Raw genomic sequence first — 19,063 nt, forward strand, 5'->3', positions numbered from 1 at the left:
TTCTAGGTGCTGTTATCTGTCATTGTTAGCGGAGTGTTTTGTTTCTTCGTTTCTGTTTCCTCTTTGGTTTTTAGGAGAGTGTGATGGCTGTGTGTTGTATAGTAGGAGTAGTCTTCTGGGATCCTGATAGTATGTCCATGTGGGTTCCAGGTAAAATGTGTTTCTAGGTATTGGAAGCTTTCACTTAGGAATGAGGATTTGCTAGATTGAGGTGGCTGAGTGAGTTCACAGGAAGGAGGAACGCAGAGTGTTCTACCAGGGTCTGCTTAGTCTCTGGGGAATGAGGGCAGAGAGTGAGGAGAGGCGCAGTAGCTTGTTAGCTACAGAGGTTGAGATGAGACTTGGGGATTGCACTTGGAGGAATGGAGGAAGAAGTGAAGATCTGCAGTTAGCCCAGCTGCTTTGCTGGCTAAAGTGGCCCATGTGTTCCCAGAGAAAACCTGTTAGAGTTGAGGGCTGGGACAAAGCAGTGAGTGGTGGTGTGGGGGTTGCAGGGGAAGATCTGTGTGATCTACTCAGAAGTGGGGTGAGGAGGGAGGCTGCTGCAGGTGGTCTGTAACACAGCTGGAGATAAATAAGATAAGGAGATTGGGTTTGGAGGAACCGAGAGGTGAAGATCTACAGCTAGCCTCCCTACTTCCCTGGCCAGAGTGGCCTGAGGGCTCCCAGAGAATGGCTCCTGGAGCTGGGAGCTGGGATAAAGTAATGAGTGTGGGGTAGAGGGAATTTGGAGAGAAGATCTGTGTGAATGTGGGATGGGGGGAGTTTGGAGGGATGATCTGTGTGAGTGGGGGGTGGGGGAGTTTGGAGGGAAGATCTGTGTGATCCACTGGAGACAGGCGAGAGAGGAAGGGAGGCATCAGCAGATTGTCTGCTGTGAGGTAAGGGTGAGACTGGGGCGTTGTATTTGGAGGAGCTGAGGGAGAGGTGAAGATCTGAAGTAGTATGTTCTCTTAACCACTAAGCCATCCTTCCCTCCCAATAAAATGGATACAGTTTTTAGTCCCATTCTTCAGATGAGAAAACTGACCGAGATGGTAAGTGCTCGCCCAAACTCATGTTCAAGAGTCCATACTCAGGCTGTCCCTCTGCCCTGTTCTCCACCATCTTGAAAGTAACGTGATGGCAAATAATTAGGTTCCCTTTTCAGTTTTATTGAGATACTATTGAAAAACAAAGTATACATATATTGCAAGAGTACAAAATGAAGTATTCATAGATTCACACATTGAGGAGTAGTCACAGTGAAGCTAATGACCCGTTTATTGATTCATGAAGTTATTACTATTCTCTTTCCTTCTCTCTTCTCCACCCCTCTCTACTCCCTTCTTTTCTTCTCACCCCTTCATTTCTTTCTCCCCGCTCCCTTTGGTGAGTCTACTTAAATTTCTGGTAAATCTTAGTGATACAGCACATCATTGTTAACTGTAGTCACATTGCTGTGTATCAGATCCTGAGGACGTTTTCATCTTGGGTAAGTGAAACTTTGTGTTTTTGAGTCCTGTCTACCCATTTTCTTCTCATCCCAGTCCTTGTGAAACATTTTATTTTTTGAGTCCTGTCTGGCTATTTTCTTCTCATCCCAGCCATTGGCAACACCATTCTGCCTTCGGCATCCAGGTTTACTATGAGTGAGACCTTTCTGCAGTCTGTTTTTGGTTTATTTCTCTTAGTACTATATCCTCTGGGCAGTGTAAAATGAGATTTCCTTCTATTCAAAGGCTGAGTAGTTTCCTTTAGCACAGATGTGTGTTAATATGTAATTCGTGAATTTTTAGATTGTTTCCATACATTGGATGTTATGAACGATGCTGTGGTGGGCATAAATATGCTGATTTCCCTTTCGGGAAATTAGATAATAAAAATAATGTGCCTATTGCACGTCTCAATGTATTTCATTGTTTTAAAGTCACCTTTCTTGGGATGTGAGGTACTATAGTTGCTTGAATGATGGATGGAGTGGAGCTATTGATGGAGATGTTACAACCTGCGTTAGGCTGATCTGTGTCCATGCCAACTGATCTGATATCGGAAATGGCTTCTAGGTGACTAATGGGCGGGTAGAATATATAACATGGATACAGTGAGCAGAGCGGTGGACACCGGAGATTTCAACATGTTGTTGTGCAGAATGTGAAACTTGTGAATGGTTTATGTTTGGTATTTTACATCTAAATTGCCAAATTGTGTTTGACTGTTGGTAACTGAAACAGAGAAAAAGCAAGGAGTATTTGATGTGTACCCAGAACCAAGACCATAAAGACAACAACATCAGTAGAGACTTGACTCTCGGCATCCACTGGGCAGAATGTTCAATATGGCTGCACCTCATGTAACAATTTGATCCCAGAACAGAAAGTGAGTTCAGTGAGCCTGAATGTTGTTGCCTGGATCAGTGTGCTGAGAGGTACATGGGGTGTGTGTGTGTGTGTGTGTGTGTGTGTGTGTGTGTGTGTGTGTTTTACTGTAACTATTTAGCTATCAGATAGGTGCTTGTGCAAATGAAGCTTTGTGGAAGTGTTTCAGAAACCAAAATTATATTTTAACTGAAAACCTCTATTTCCTAGTTTCCGTAGAACATTATCTTTCTCTCTCTCTTGTTTTTTTAGATCCCATAATTCAGTCTTTTCTCTTTTTTCTTTCCACATTTCAGGCAATGTTCAGTCTTTGTATGGTGGAAAGTGGAGCTGATGAAGTGAATTTACGTGGTGTGACCAGCCTGGGCTTAAAGCAGGCTCTGGAGTTTGCATACACAGGACAGGTATGGTGGTGCCAAATGTGACATGAGTATCTTTGCTTATTGACTGTGCCTAATCAAAGGAAAGTATCCTCAACGGATGAGAATTAGTCGCTTTGTATATTGGTAATTTTAATGTTTAAAAAATTCATATCTACTACCTAATTATATAACTGAAGTAATGGAAAAATGAATAGAACCATTTGATTTTTAATGTTATCTAGGAAACAGCAAAACAAAGGTCTTACTTCAGTGGTTCTGGTCTCTTGTTAATTACAACTGATTCTTCAGCATCAGCTGACCAGACACCACAGATTCTTCACATAAATGGCCCAGTAGAATCCTTGCTTCACTCTGAAACTTCACAAGCCAGTCCTCCATTGTCTGAATTTCTCTCAATACTTTTATCTTCCAAGCTCCCACAGAGCAGCTTACCAAACTCTCAACACTCAATAGCTTTTCAGCCTGAAATTCCAAAGTCAGTCTACAGTCTTCCTAAAACTGCAAGGTCAGGTCTGCCAGAGCAATACCTGACTCCTGGCACCAATTTATGTATTAGGCAGAGTGTTGTGATGAAACACCATGACCCAAAGCAACTTGGGGAGTAAAGTGTTTATTTTTCCCACTCTTCCATATCACTGTTCATCATAGAAAGCAGTCAGACCAGGAATCCAAATAGAGCAGAAGTGTGGAGGACTGCTGCTTACTGGATTGCTCTCCATGGCTTGCTCATCCTGCTTTCTCATAGAACTCAGGGCCACAAACCCTGGGGTAGAACCTCCCACAATGGGCTGGGCCCTCTCATATCAAACACTAATTAATAAAATGCCCTACAGGCTTGCCTACAGCCTGATCTTAGAGGGGTGTCTTCTCAGTTGAGGTTCCCCCTTTCAGGTGACTGTAGCTTGTGTCAAGTTGACATAAACAATCCAGCGCAACAGTATTAAAGCCTCAAGGAGATTTGGGAGTTATAGCAGAAGCAGAACACACACACGAAAGTGAGACATGGTCACCAGGGACCGCAGGCACTGCATTTCACAGAGAAGGTAGTATTTGGTTCTTGAAGAATGTGGGAAGGCTTACCGTTCCTCTGAATTTTCTTTCGATGATTATTAGAATGTATGATATTTGGGGTTGGAGAGATGGTTCAGCAGTTAGGAGTTCTAGGTGCTCTTTCAGAGGACCCAGTTTCAATTCCCAGCACCCACATGGCACCTCATACCATCTGTAACTTTAGTCCTAGGGGATCCAATGCCTTCTTCTGGCCTCTGTGGGTGTCAGGCATACAAGTGGTACACAGACAGACATTCAGGCAGAATACTCAAACATGTAAGAAAAATTAAGTGTGATATTGTTCAGTCTTTTTCTTAATCCAGTAGAGTTTGAGATATGTCTTAGAATAATTTAGACAAATCTGGCATCTAGAATGAAAACAGAAGAAACAAAAACAATATACATTGAGTAAAAGAAAGAAAGGAGGGAAGAGGATGGTGTATGCAAATTCAGGGTTAGCCTAGTCAAATTTCATATCTTAAGAAATTAAGGCAGGCAGTTATTATACAGAATTGCCAAACATTTTTGTAGTGAAGTTAGTAAATAAAATTATTTTATGCTTTTGGTTTACATATGTAAATTAATGTATTAGTTCTAAATTATTTCATGTGTACATTTATCTCTTAACACCACTGTCATATCTGCATTGTCTGTCTCTTATGTAAAATCAATAACCCATACTTCACAGAGAGAAACTGAGGCTTGGCACTATGTGGTAGGGTCAGAGTCCTTGAAGAGAGGCCAGGAGGCCATTGGTGAGAGTTCAGCCTCAACTGTAGTGAAATACTTCTGCATATTTGAGATGGCAGTACTTTGGGATGATCAGAAAGGACAATGGCAGGTGTGGAGTGGAACCTGCCTGAACCTATAAGACAAGATGTGTGTGCTCTGGATGGCAGAGCCAGAGTGGTGTAGCTATCCAAGCTCTTTGGAGCCCAGAAGATACTGAGTGAGTCCAAGATCTTGGACACTGAGCTACAGGATTGGAGTTACACTACTGGAGTTTGATTTTGCTTTGATCTAATTGTTACTGTTCCCTGTTTTTGTTCTCTCTTGGAAGTGAGTATGTAAGTTATTTTTTATTTTACAGGAGCCCGTAGTTGAGACACTTTGTAGTTAGAAAGAGACGGATACTGTGAAAAGACTGAAATTTTAAAGTGGGACTTGTAAAGTTATACTATGTTCTATATTGTGATATTAACATGAGATTTGGAGAGAAACAAGAAAGGATACAGTCGTTTAACAGTAATAAGTGTTTGTATCAAGTTGACAAGGGATCAATTGTAGTGGTTAATTTTGTCAACTTGACCCAAACTAAAGTCATTTGGGAAGAGTGAACCTTAATTGACACAATACCTCCCTTGGATTGCTCTGTGGGGGGAACTCTCTTGATTAATGTGAGAAGGGCTAGTGCATTCAGCTGGTACCACCTGGGAGTAGATGGTTCAGGATGGTATAAAAAGGCAGGTTGAGTGAGCCACAGAGAGCAAGAAAACCAGTAAGCAGCATTCCTTCATGGTCTGCTTCATTTCTTACCTCCGGAATCCTTCGCTGAGTTCCTACCCTGACTTCCCTCGGTGATGGGCTGTAAACTTTAAGATGAAACAAGCCTTTTCCTTTCCAAGTTGCTTTTGGTCATGGTGTTTGTCACAGTAATGGAAAAAAATACATGTCGCAAATATAATGACTTTTTTAAAAGGGAAAGGAAAGCAAGACCTCCGACCTATCCCGGACTTAGGTTTAATCTTTCTCGAGACCGGAGGCCCATTCTCGAGAGTATCCACAGAGAGATACTGAGGCTAGAGCACACACCATCAACTCCACTGTTTAAATTGTGTCCTAAAAGGGCAAGAAGGAGCATCTCTCTCATGGAATACTGTGAAGCAGCCGGAACACAATGCTAGGCACTTTACGGGTACTCTTTGACCTAGTTTGTAAAACAACTTTAAGAAATGTGGTGATCTTTCTTGAAAGGCAGGAAAATCCTCTGGCCATGGTGGTATAAGCCCTTAATTCCAGGCAGAGGCAGGAGGAACTCTGTGAGTTCTAGACCAGCTTGGTCTACATAGCAAATTCCAAGATAGCTGGGACTAAATAGAGAGATCCTGTCTCAAACAAAACAAAACAAAACAGACAGTGAGATCAAGGAGGTGCAGTGGACGGAATACAATCTTTTCCCCTGGTGTATTTTGACCTCGTTGTTAAAACCTCTTCCTAACTCCAAGTCTGTTGCCTTTTGCTGAGTGCCATTGAGAAGGGGACATGTCATATTTGTTGCATCTTGTTGAAAGAGGCACAGAAGTACTTGGAGATGTTTGAAGACAGCTCCATGTCCTTAGTCTGGTGTGTGTAGTGGGGGGGGGGCACCTCCCGTGTCAGTGAACTTGGAGTTTTCATTCTTCTTCCATGTCATCACTCTGCTACAAACTGAAAGATGAGGTAGAACTGTGGTTTGTTTTGGTTTGGTTTGGTTTTGTTTTTTGAGACAGGGTTTTCTGTGCAACAGTCCTGGCTGCTGTCCTGGAGCTTGCTCTGTAGAACAGGCTGGCCTCAAGCTCACAGAGATCCACCTGCCTCTGCCTTCCAAGTTCTGGGATTAAAGGTGTGCGCCACCACTGCCCAGCGGAACTTTGGCTTCTTAAACATCAAAATGATTTTGTAGTCAGATGTGGTGACCCACGCCTTTAATCCCAGCACTCAGAAGGCAGAGGCAGGTGGATATTTGTGAATTTGAGATCAGCCTGGCCTACACTGCAAATTCCAGGCCACTCAGTGTTATATAGTGAGACCCTCTCTCAAGAAAATGACTTTGCAATAAATCCATTTTGCCTTGTAACAGGGGTACAGATGATGGCAAAGCATTGCGTTTGTAGCATGTTTGGGAAATATGCAAAGATGCCTTCTCTTATTGTGGAGTTGAAAGTAGCACTGAGTAAAAAAGAATCTGGAATGTATTAGTATAAATGAAAGCATGGTTTTTCCAATTTCTTCATTGTTACTGATCATTATGGACTTTCCAGTGATGTTTTTTAACCAATATATATGTATGTATGTATATATATATGTACATATATATGTGTATATGTAATATGGTATGTTATATATACATATATATACACTTTAGAGCTATGTGTATGAGAAACACACACATACATGCATGCATACTGACAGCTGATTATATGTTTAGCTGGTTGTAGTAAGCATACTATAAAATGCAAGTATTTTAAGTGTCTGAAAATCACTGCTGTCTTGGAAAGAAGTTTGGAGTACAGAGTGGGAGTGCTGAATGAATACTGCTAAGTGCAACAGTGTGTGTGTGTTCCTCCTACACACAATTCTAAAGTACAGCCTTCTTAGCAGCATCCCACAGATTTCATCCAGGAAGTGTTGAAGGAAAGTCAAAATTTCCTCAGGGCTAATAGCTCCTCTGAACATGTGTGCACTCTTCCTGTGTCATCACAGACACGTGTCTCACAAGCCTATACTTGTCTTTGCACCCATTAGAAAGTATTCTTCCTTTGTCTACACACTGCTCACAGATTGCTTGAACAAGGCTCAGCATGTGTTGCAGCCCTGTGGTGTCCCTGCACAGCCACAAACAGTTGCTGGGATTGCAGCAGAGACAGCAATGGGACAGAGGTGACAGGCAGCATCTCCCTGGGGAGCAGGCCTTGTTCTGGAGACTGTTGCTGGGAAGACCTGCCATTAAAGGAGGAAGAACCAACCCAAGAAGGCACTGGCTTTTATGTACCCCGGTGTGCAAGAACCTGGTTCCTCTTTCCTGGCCTCTTCCATCTCACTTTCTCATGGTTCAGTCTGGACTAGAAGAGACATGGGAAAGATGAGAGGGAAATGGGGAGACTGCATCTCATTCCCGACATGGGAAAGATACTGCATCTCATTACTGACATGAGAAAGAGGGAAATGGAGGATACTGCATACATTACTGACATGGGAAAGATGAGAGGGAAATGGAGGTGCTGCATCTCATTCCCAACATGGGAAAGATGAGAGGAAAATGGGGGTACTGCATCTCATTACTGATTTTAGGAATGCTCAGCCACTCAGAAACAGGCAAGAATTGTTTTAAGACAGACAGATGACAAGAAGACAGACAAAAAACTCCAGGTAGATGGGGAGGAGCAGGTAACACTGAAACTAGTTTATGGAGAAAAGAATCCTGGGAAGTAGGCCAGCTAGCTCAGTGCTTCAGGATAACCTCTAGGAACTGAGTAGCTTAGTGCCAGGATGTAAGCAGGTAGAACTCAGGGCCAAGGGTTTCCTGTTCAGCACCCTGGCTGTGATGTCAAGAAGGTCTGAATGTGTGCCAAGGACTTTCATGTTACACTTTCTGGAGAGTGGTTAGTTTTATTTCCATTTCCAGGAAACTCTCTGTTTCCTGCTATATCACTTGTAACCTGGTGGAGAGGCTCTGGAAGCCCAGAGTAGGAGAAATGCCATGCCATGCAACAGGGACATCTGTCGTCTTCCTTAAAGCACTCCATATCCAAATGTTACTCACTTTGTCAGCTATGGGCCAGTTGGATGAGCATCTAAAGAAGAAAATTAGTGTTGGTATAGCCTTTCTCTTCTCTTCAGTAGCCAAGATTCTAATCCTTGGCTTTTTGAGTTCAGGAAAGAATATGTTTTTAAGGACACACATTCTAACAGCCTTTCTCTGACCCAGAGAATGCTTTAGTGTCATACGCACAAGGAAATATTTTGTAATTCTTAACCATTTCTAAGTCTTTCAGAAATAAAAAAAAAATGTGATATTCTTGCAAATGCAAAACATTGTTATATATAGTGGCAATTATATAAGACTGTTCACACAAATAAGAGTTGACTATCAAAGGAAATTCTTCCTTAGTTTCCATATTCTTATGTATTGAAGGATTTTTTTTCTGATTTTCATTTGGTTCTTATAAGTTCACATGAGTGTGTGTGTGTGTGTGTGTGTGTGTGTGTGTGTGTGTGTGTGTGTGTGTGTGTAAGCCCTACACAAACATATGCAGGGTGTTGATGACAGGTCCTGTCCTGCTGTAGACCTTGATACCCCCATAGATGGCATACTGAACAGGAAGCCTGCTGGGAGGTATGTATATGTAGCACTTTATTTTGATGGAAACTATATTTATTCTCCACAACAGAATACTTTTCTCTAGAGACCTGAGCATCAAACCAGGCAGCAGAGTGGCAGCAATCTTAATTGGAACTGCTTTCCCATGGACGATTCCTTCAGGGGAAAATGTGTCACTTGGTATGGAAAAAGTCTCCGTCAGATTTGCTTATGAGCCTTACTCTGCTTGCAGCATGTAAAACAATTCTAGAAGGAAATTTGCTGAAGTGCATCTGTTGGGAACAGCATTAAGATTATTCAATAGTATTTTGGTATTTTAATTTCAAGATCTTGTATTCATCTAGCAATGCCTGCAGAAGCCTGGAGGGTGGAAGGCCCTTGAGCCATTTTAGCTGTGTCTCAGGATCTACAAAATATGGCCTAAAACCACCTTCTTTTTTTTCTTGTTGCATCCTAAATTGTTTTATTAATTAATTTTTTTCACTTATTTTATATACCAACCACAGTTTCCCCTCCCTCCTCTCCTTTTGCCTCCCCGCTCCCATCAACATGCCCCTCATCCACTTCTCTGTCTCTGTTCAGAAAGGGGCATGCCTCCCATAGTAGTCAACAAAGCATGGCACACCAAGTTGAGGCAGGACCAAGCTCCTCCCCCTGCATCAAGGCTGGGTGAGGCAACCCAGCATGGGGAATAGGTTCCCAAAGGCCATTTAAAGTGCCCCACAAACAGACCAAGCTACACAACTGTCATACACATGCAGAGGACCTAAGTCGGTCCCACGCAGGCTCCTTACCTGTTGATCCAGAGTCCCTGAGCTCTGACAAGCTCAGATCAGCTGTCTCTATGGGTTTCCCCATCATGATCTTGACCCCCCTGGCTCATACAATTCCTCCTCCCTTGTTTCAACAGGACTCCAGGAGCTCAGCCCAGTGCTTGGCTGTGGATCTACTTCCATCAGTTACTGGATAAAAGCTCTCTGATGACAATTAGGGTAGTCAACATCTGATTACAGGAGATGGCCAATTCAGGCACTCTCTCCATTACTGCTAGGAGTCTTAACTGGAATCATCCTTGTGAATTTCTGGGAGTTTCCCTGGCACCAGGTTTCTCCCTAACCCCAAAATGGCCTCCCCTATTAAGACATCTCTTTCACTGCCCTCCCCTTTCACCCCACCCCTAACCAACCCAACACCATCTCTCATGTTCCAATCCTCTCTCACTCTCCCCCGCCCCAAGTTTACCCAGGAGATCTCTTCTATTTCCCATTCCCAGGGAAACCCATGTGTCCCTCTTTGGGCCTGCTTTGTTACTTAGCCTCTCTGGGGCTGTGGGTTGTAGCCTGTTATTCTTTACATTACCCCTAATATCTACTTATGAATGAGTAAATACCATGTTAATCTTTCTGGGTCTAAGTTACCTCACTCAGGATGATTTTTTTCTAGTTCCATCCATTTGCCAACAAATTTCATGATGTCAGCATGTTTTTACAGCTGAGTAATACTCCATTGTGTAGATGTATCACATTTTCTTTATCCATTCTTCAGTTGAAGGACATCTAGATTGTTTCCAGGTTCTGGCTATTACAAATAATGTTGCTATGAACATGGTTGAGCATGTGTCCTTGTGATATGATTGAGCACACTTTGGGTATATGCCCAAGATTGGTATAGCTGGGTCTTGAGATAGATTGATTCCCAATTTTCTGAGAAATCTCCATATTGATTTCCAAAGTAGCTGTACAAGTATGCACTTGTACCAGCAATGGAGGAGTGTCCCCCTTACTCCATATCCTCTCCAGCACAGGCTGTCGTCAATGTTTTTTTATCTTAGCCATTCTGACAGGTATAAGATGGAATCTCAGAGTTGCTTTGATTTGCATGAAATCCACCTTGTAAGGGAGAGAATTTTTAATTTGCAGAGAATGGTCGTTTTCTCCTCATTTTAATTTTTGCCAGGCTATGAAACTGTTCGTGACTGCATTTCTCCACAGAAAGGATTTTTCTACACAGGAGCTTGAGAAGAAAGGTTAAGTTCTATCAGTCAATTCTTTTTTCTTTCTTGACTCTTAAAAATCATTGTTATTTGCCTCTGGGGAGAGTTTCCCTTTTATTATTGAAAGAAGTGGGAGAGTAAGCTTCCTGAGTTTGAGAGAAGGAGGATCACTGTCCTTGAATTTGGTTGAAGATAGGATGTAGATGGAGGGGAAGGCTCTCTGTGTAGACCCGGGCTTGGTTTAGAAGGACTTCGGAGATTTCTTAGATGCTTGTCCTGTTTTGAGGACACAAGGCAGAAGGGTGTGCGGGGCTCCAAATCTTCCAGCAGTTTGACATCAGAAATCCCTTAAGCAATGGTCATATTTAAGCACAAATATTGAGAAATGGTTAAACTTAGTCATTTAATGAAAACAAAAGGGGACTGAATATGTCCATGGCATCTGTATTCTTTTCCACCTCAGTTTTCAGGAACCAAGGCACTTGAGCTCTGGCACAGAACACACCCATTACTGGTGGTATCAGAGGCTCCTACTATCTGAAACCATATCTGATAACCAGCATGGGTGCAGCCCACAGTGTTCCTAACCCACCATCGTTACATGATCTGGGTCTGTTGCCTTTCTTCTCTTCTCTTGGCTCTGTTTGCAGCTCTCTGTAGCTCCAGAATCTACTGGCAGCACAGGGAACCACACGTATTCCTCTTGCTCTTCATGATAGTTTTATTGTCAGTAGTAGGACAAAAAGCAATCATTGTTTTTTCTTGCTGACATCATCCAGCATAGAAATATTCTGGCATCCAGTCACTCATAAAGGTAGATCAATGCACTTGCTTACTCAGGGTGGGTTTGCCCTTCTGGACACTTATTCCTCTTGAATGTTTCAGCAGAAAGTCCCATTGTCACATGTGTTTTAAGGGGCACATCTGCACTACAGTGGGTAGATGGTGCCTCTGAAGTATTTCTAGACAGAAGCCACTGTACCTGTTTCTTCTTGATCATTGACGTTTCTGAGTGGTGCCCAGGATCATAGCTGAAATTATCTGAGTGGAAAGTTAGCCATTTATTTTACGGCAAGTCTTGGATGTGCATTTATTTTCATAAGAGGTCTCAGCTTGCTAAAGTACATGAACTTTCCTTTGTTCAGGTTAAAAAAAGAATGTGCCTGTTACTGTAATAGCTCTCTTGATATGTTTGTTGAGGAGAAAAATATGAACAGGATGATTTCCTAGGAGCTGTGGGGTCTTTTTTATTATTTTAATTTCCAGTGTTAAGACAGTAAAAGATGAGCAGAAGCTCCATAATGTCTTTTTCTTGGAGTTTTACTCAGAGCTACTCTCTACTTTACGACAGTACAGTGCCCAGGATTTGCTCGGGTATGTGTTACCAGTAAAACATTCATATGCCAGTCAACTTTTAAAAATTGTTATATGGATTTTCAATTCTCATTCCCACCTATCAGAGTTTAATATGAGAAAATGCTTTCTATCTTGAAATGAAATTATTGTGTAATGTAACTGACCTGCATAAATGATCCTAAACCCCAATGAAATGACTTGACCTTATGTAATGGATGAATGTAAGGAAAGAATTTTATTTTTAAAATCAAGTCAATACATATATAGTGAAGTATACAGTGGGAAAATACTTGTCTATGTGTACAGGTGGCTTGACCATGCCCGGGACAGTTGACTGATACATGAATGTTTTACTGGCGGCACACATACCTGAGTGTATCCTTGGTGCTGTACTGTTGTAAATAGTGAGTAGCTCTTAGTAAAACTCCAAGACAAAGACATTAAGGGGCTTCCATTCATCTTTTACTGTCCTAACACTGGAAAAGTGAATGTATTATCATACAGAAAAACAATAAAAATATGGTTATATGTTAGAGTCAATATTTGGACTTTCATTATTTTCTTTATAAATAAAAATCTTATTTGCATGTGCATTACTGCAGGCATCTTAGCATACAGCTGTCGGGAATTCTTGATGACTGCTCTTTACATTGCCTGGCATCTGGCATCCTTTCTGGATGGCTGGAGATGTTCATGTGAGTTTCCCAGTTGTCCCCTAGAGAGGGACAGCCTCCTTTAAGAAATACTGTTCATATTTCAGATTTTGTACTGAGATCAAGCCAGAAAAATCAGAAAGCAATGCTTGGGTTCTAAGCAGATTTTTGTGTTTTACTTTTTGCTTCTGATGATTTTTAAGGTATCACCAAGAAAAACATTCAATGACCTTAATATCTGCAGGAAATGTTCCTTTAGATCACTGGGTCCGGAGGCAATAGACTTGTTTTTAGGGTTCTCACCATTTGACGTTACATTGTATTTCTATTTTAGTGTGAGTGCATGTGTATGTAGTGTATGTGTGTAGGGATATTCCCACCCATGCCTGAGCATGTGGAGGGCTTTGTCTTCCCCTATCATTGTCCATCAAACTTTGTTGTTTAAACAGTGTCTCTCAGTGAACCTGGAGATCACCAATTGGCTAGACTTTCTCACCAGCAAGTTTTGCCTTCCTTTGAGAGGTAGGAGAGGGTCTGCCTGTTTCTGCCCCACATGTGGGGGTTATAGGCACATGGCCACACCCATCCTAAACACAGGTGCTCAGGATCCAAACTCAGGTCCTTGGGCTGCTGTAGATGGTATGTTACCCACAGGGCCACCTCTTCAGTTCTCTTGTTTAGTTTTGAGGCCCACTTATAATAGTATGAGCACAGCAATTGCGTGTGCAATGTATTGTTTATTATATTATTTATAACATTTATTTACTTATATTCTTTTCTGGCCTTATATTGCTTTCAATTTCCTATTTTCTCTGACGGATTTATGTTTCTGATATTTAAATGGTTACATCAGCTGCATATGACTGTGCCTGTCTGTAACACTCAGGAGGGTGAGTCAGGCAGAAGAATCACAAGTTCAAGGTTAGCTGGAGCTACACAGTGCATTTGAGTCTAACCTGAGCTACATAGTGACTTCCTGCCTTAAAACATAAGTACACAAATAAAAACAAACAAAACACGTGTGGCTATAATTTACTTCACTGTCTTTCCTGGAGTTAGACGAGCATGCTTATCTGTAAATGCTGGCCATATAAATAATGATGCTTTACCATAATTCTTTTTTTTTTCATTTGGGTTATTTTTAAGTGAACTCAGAGATGTGTGATTATATGACCAGAAGGAAGAACTAACTGTCTCCTCAGAGTTTTTACCAAGGAAGGCTACTGTTAGATAACAAGTTTTAAAAATTTTCCCTAAAAATGGAGTCCTTGAGCCCTCTGCTGGCGGCATTTAGTATTTGTACAGGGTAGTCAGTATATGTGACTTTGAGATCCTAATTCTTAAAAAAAGGTTAACAGTATAGCAAAAAATATATGATTTTTCTGATGAATAGTACAGTGCCTAAGTGGCTAGCTGTTTTCCCTAATGCTGGAGATTGAACCCAGGACTTTGCACATACTAGCTAAATGCTCTTCCACGAAGCTGTATCCACACCCCTCCAGTAGAGCCTGTGGCAAGATTCTTTTTGCAAGTAGATATTCCACTGGAGCAGAATGACATTAAGAACATTCAAATGAAAGCATTAGTTTGACTGTGCTACATTAATTTGTGAATATTTGTTTCCTTTGTTATGATGTAGGAAACTATCTCTAAATATTTTGCTCTCAAGATGAAATTCATTAATTCAGCAAATACTTAATGATCACCTACTGTGTGTTAAGGACTCCCTGGGTATTAGGAGTACACTGAAGGGAAAATTATGTTGAGTACCTTTTTAATGCCTCATCCAGCTTTAATAGAAGAGACAGTGCCTAGTCTCACTGCAACCATGGCTGACTGAGATCCATGGGAGGCCGCCTATATCTGAAGAAAAACAGAGGAGAGGGAGTGGATGTGGGAGGGAGGGTCAGGGAAAGTGGGGTGGAGAAGAACTGGAGGAGAGGAGGGAGGGGAAACTTTGGGATGTAAAAACAAACAAAAACACAAGTTTTAAATTGAAAATTCCACAAAGAAACTGCTCATAATTTAAAATAATAGAGTATATCAAGCTGTGATTGGCAACCACAGATTGCTGTGTTGGTGCATTTGTAGAGAAATGGGATAGTAGCACTTTGAACTGTGTGTTATATTGACTACCATGAAATACCATGGGAGTCCCATACCCCCAGAACTGTACAAATTCAGATGAAAGATTGAGTGATTGAGTTGTAGTCAATTTCAGAGCACAGCTTAAAATGTCAGGTACTAACCTTCAATGAGGGGAGAAAAGGTAGCCAGCCATCTGTTCTGTGGTGATTGGATAGGACCAGTTCTTGAGGGCCAAACCACAGTCATTCATCCCTAGACTACATGGCAGAATTTTGGCACAACATAAAGAACCAGCCACTGACCTGAGAGAGGACCAGCCTTGAGACCTCTTGTGGCACTGTGTGAGGATCCTTGCTTGACTCCAGTGATGAGAGTCAGCTCTTGTTGACTGCTGCTGATCCATCATCCACATCTCAGGAGGGTCCACATCCTTGCCAGGAATGCCAATCTGTTCTGAACTACGTCTGCCTTGCTCCTATTATTGACAAGTCTCTCACACCTTCTGTCTTTTCAAACTGCCCTAACCACCTTCCCTCCAACTACATGATGGAAGAAAACTCACCTCATGCAGGGATTTAGGAGGGAGGGCTGCATCTACCTGTCATCATGTCCTCAGACATCCTCGTGTCTGTTTCTATTCTGTGTGTTTCCCTCTTTCACTGTCAGGGATGGATCTCCCAGCCTAGGCTCTCAGCCCTGATCCTCAGTCCTCCTTCCTGTGATCTTCAAATCTGTCTTTATGGTCCTTGGTTTCTTCTTCTGTACTGCATTATTCCCACAGCACACAAACACATTTTGTTACTCGGGCTTTAAAAAGAGAACAAAAAGTGTGCTCATTTGTAAAAAGTATTACACAAACCCATTTTCCCTCAGGTTTACTCTTCTATTATACATCTTTGCTCATGTCTAAAGGCTTCCATCCTCAGCATTCTACAAAAAGTGGAGGGTTTTTTTTAATCTTGTTTTGTTTTTCAGTGACATGGTTTTTCTGTGTAGTACACCAGACTAGCCTCGAACTCAAAGATATGCCTGCCTCTGTCTCCCGAGTGTTGGAAATAAAGGCGTACGCTAACACACCCTGCCACCACTCTTCTTCTTCTTCTTCTTCTTCTTCTTCTTCTTCTTCTTCTTCTTCTTCTTCTTCTTCTTCTTCTTCTTCTTCTTCTTCCTTTTGGTTTTCTGAGATATTGATTCTCTGTGACAGCCTTGGCTGTCTTGCAATTCACTCTGTAGACCAGGCTGGCATTGAACTCACAGAGATCTGCCTGCCTCTGCCTTCCGATATTGGCAAATCCAAGTTAAATGCTGTAATTTATGGCCATTCAGCATCAGACACTACAGCCAGCCTGTCTCTTCAGGGAAGCCTTTCCTCTCAGAGCTCTCAGAATAGACATCTTCTCAGCCGCCCCTAACCCCCACCTCATTCTTTTGTAGGTGTCTTTAGTTTCTCCTCTTCTCTCTGCATGCTGGAATCCCTCGTGCATCAGAACTCACCTGCATAGGCTAACTAGCTACCTTGCTGATGTCATACAGACCTTGATTACTTGCTACAATATTGTACTGTGGACTTCCAGCCCGGAGATGTACTCTAGAGCAGGAATCAGCAAATGTTTTCTGTAAGAGGGTAAATAGTGAATGTTATTGCTGCTCAGGTCTCCTGTTGTAACTGGTAAACTACCAGAGATCAGTCTGTCTACATTCCAGTAAAACTCAGTTTACATTGAAATTTTAATTTCATATAATTTTTACACGTCACAGCAGATTACCCACCATTGGGAGTGTTTTGATTATTTTAAAATGTTAGGATTATCCTTAGAAACTAGTGCCTCCAACAGTGAAATACATGGGTCTAAATTCAACAAATTATGTACAAGATCTACATGATGAAACAACAACAAACTGTAATGAAAGAAGTCAAGGAAGTCCATGTTCAGAAAAAGGGAGACTCAGAATTTTCAGGAAAGCAGTTCTTCACAACTTGATTATGGATTCAATGTAATGCAAACCAATTTTCAGAAGGTTATTTTATGAGAGCTAAACAAACTGGTTATGATATTTAGATGCAGGCCTGAAATTGCCAAAGCAGCATTGAAGAAGAACAAGGTCGGACAACTGACAATTCCTGGCTTCGGTGTGGTGTTGCCAAAAGAGCCCCTCAGGAGATCAGTGGGACCGGATGGAGATCCCAGAAACAGACCACATCAACAATAAGGGGAGAAATAAAATGCAATAGAGGAAAGAGACTCTTTTCCACTAATGATGCTGCTTCAACTGGAAACCCACCTGCAAAAACCAAATTGGGTCTGTGCACAGATCTTCTACCCCTCACAAATATAAAACACAAGCCTAGAAAACTCCCAGGACCTATTTATAATATAGAAGAAAATTGTCTGTAGGTGATTTTATGTATGACAAAGACATTTTGAGATGTTGTTTATGTATTCATATGTGTGTATGAGCATGTATTCATGCATATGTATGTACCTGTGTGCATGTATAGAAGCCAGAAGAGGATGTTGGGTGTGTCCTCATCTATACTCTCCACCTAATTCCCTGAATTTAGGGCATGTGTTTTATCAATAGGCTAGACACCAGCAAGCCACAGTGATCCTGCTGTCTGCCCCCTCAGAGCTGAGATGCCAAGGTTGTTACATTGATGCTGAAATCTGAACTCTGGTACTCATGGTTATGCAGGAAGCACTCTTAACCACTCACCCATCTCTTCAGCCCAGACGAAATTTTTTAAAGACACAAAAGTGTGGTCTTTGATAACCTGTATTTTCCTGGAATTAAAAACATGTGTACTGCAAAACCCAGTATCAAGAGACTAAAAAGCCAAACCACAGTTTGGAGAAATTATTTGCAAAAGTATAAAAGAATAACATTCAAAATATATGAAGAACTCAAAAGTTCAACAATAAGAAAGTAAGTGCTTTGGTTTTTAAAAAGTGGGCACAGGTGTACAAGATGGGTCACCACTGAAGACAGGTGGCAATAAGTTTAAAGGAGATGTTCATATATTTCATTAGGCAAATGCAAATGAAAGCAGGGACTAACCACTGTCCATCTGTTAACACTACACCAGCATCCAGAACCTGACAGACAACGCTAAAGACCAGTGAGGACAGAGAGCGAGAGAAACTCATTCGTGGCTGGTGAGATGTCGAAATGTTTCCATCACTGAATGAGACAAGTTGGCAGTTTCCTAAAGAACTAAACCACAGTGTGTGTGTGTGTGTGTGTGTGTGTGTGTGTGTGTGTGTGTGTGTGTGTGCGCGCGCACGTGCACCTTGGTGTTTACCCTTAAAATGGAAAGTTTATGTTTAGACAAAAACCTGAACACAAACATCTAGAAGTTTTATTCACAACTGACAAAACATGGGAGCAATGAAAATGCATTTCTACAGTAAATGGATGGAATATGAATGATTCAGTGCTGAAAAAAATGAACTATCAAACTATGAGAAGACTTGCAGGGGATGCAGGTGCATATGGCCAAGTGAAGGGAGCCAGTCTAAAAAGGCTACATACTGTGAGATTCCAATTCCATGACATTCTAAAAGCAGCAGAACTTTGAAGAGAGTAAGAAGAGCAGTGGCTTCCAGGAGTTAGGATGGGAAGTTGGCAGTGAATTAGCCTAGTACAGAGGATGCTTAGGAAAGCAAAACTATTCTGTATGGCCTTACAATGTCAAATACATGGTGGCATCATGGTATTATATATTTGTCAAAACCCATAGAATATAAAACACCCAGAATGAATACTAAGGAAAGTCATGGGTTTGGGGAAAAAAATATATCATGATTGGGCTATCAGTTAGAGCAAGTGTATCATCCCCATAGACAACAAGTAGACAAAACCATATGCATCTAAGTAGCAAATTACAATCTGCAGACCACATCTTCCTAACCTTATGCCTTTGTATGGTTTGTGGGGTAAACATTATTTAACATTTTTTTGTTTTTAATTTTTAATCAATAGACTATTTTTAAAGCAGGTTTTTCCTGTAGCAAAATTCAAAAAAAAACTAGAGTTCTCCTATACCTCCTGTTCCCACACATGTGTAACATTTCCATATCAACATCTCATACAGAATGGCACAC

General features: G+C 41.5%; 1 protein-coding gene across 7 annotated transcripts in view; it reads left to right on the forward strand.

Annotated features, from left to right (window-relative positions):
• Positions 1-19,063, forward strand: part of Klhl32 (kelch like family member 32) — a 231,289-nt gene that overhangs the window by 103,292 nt on the left and 108,934 nt on the right. For all 7 annotated transcript variants that reach the window (XM_052715096.1, XM_052715100.1, XM_052715101.1 and 4 more), the window contains exon 4: positions 2,654-2,761. In XM_052715096.1, the coding sequence (XP_052571056.1) occupies positions 2,654-2,761 (108 nt within the window). The remainder of the gene's footprint in view (positions 1-2,653; positions 2,762-19,063) is intronic.

This window comes from Peromyscus californicus, unplaced genomic scaffold, assembly GCF_007827085.1.
Source record: "Peromyscus californicus insignis strain IS unplaced genomic scaffold, ASM782708v3 Scaffold_5__1_contigs__length_169319896, whole genome shotgun sequence".
In the NCBI taxonomy this organism is placed as follows: domain Eukaryota; kingdom Metazoa; phylum Chordata; class Mammalia; order Rodentia; family Cricetidae; genus Peromyscus; species Peromyscus californicus.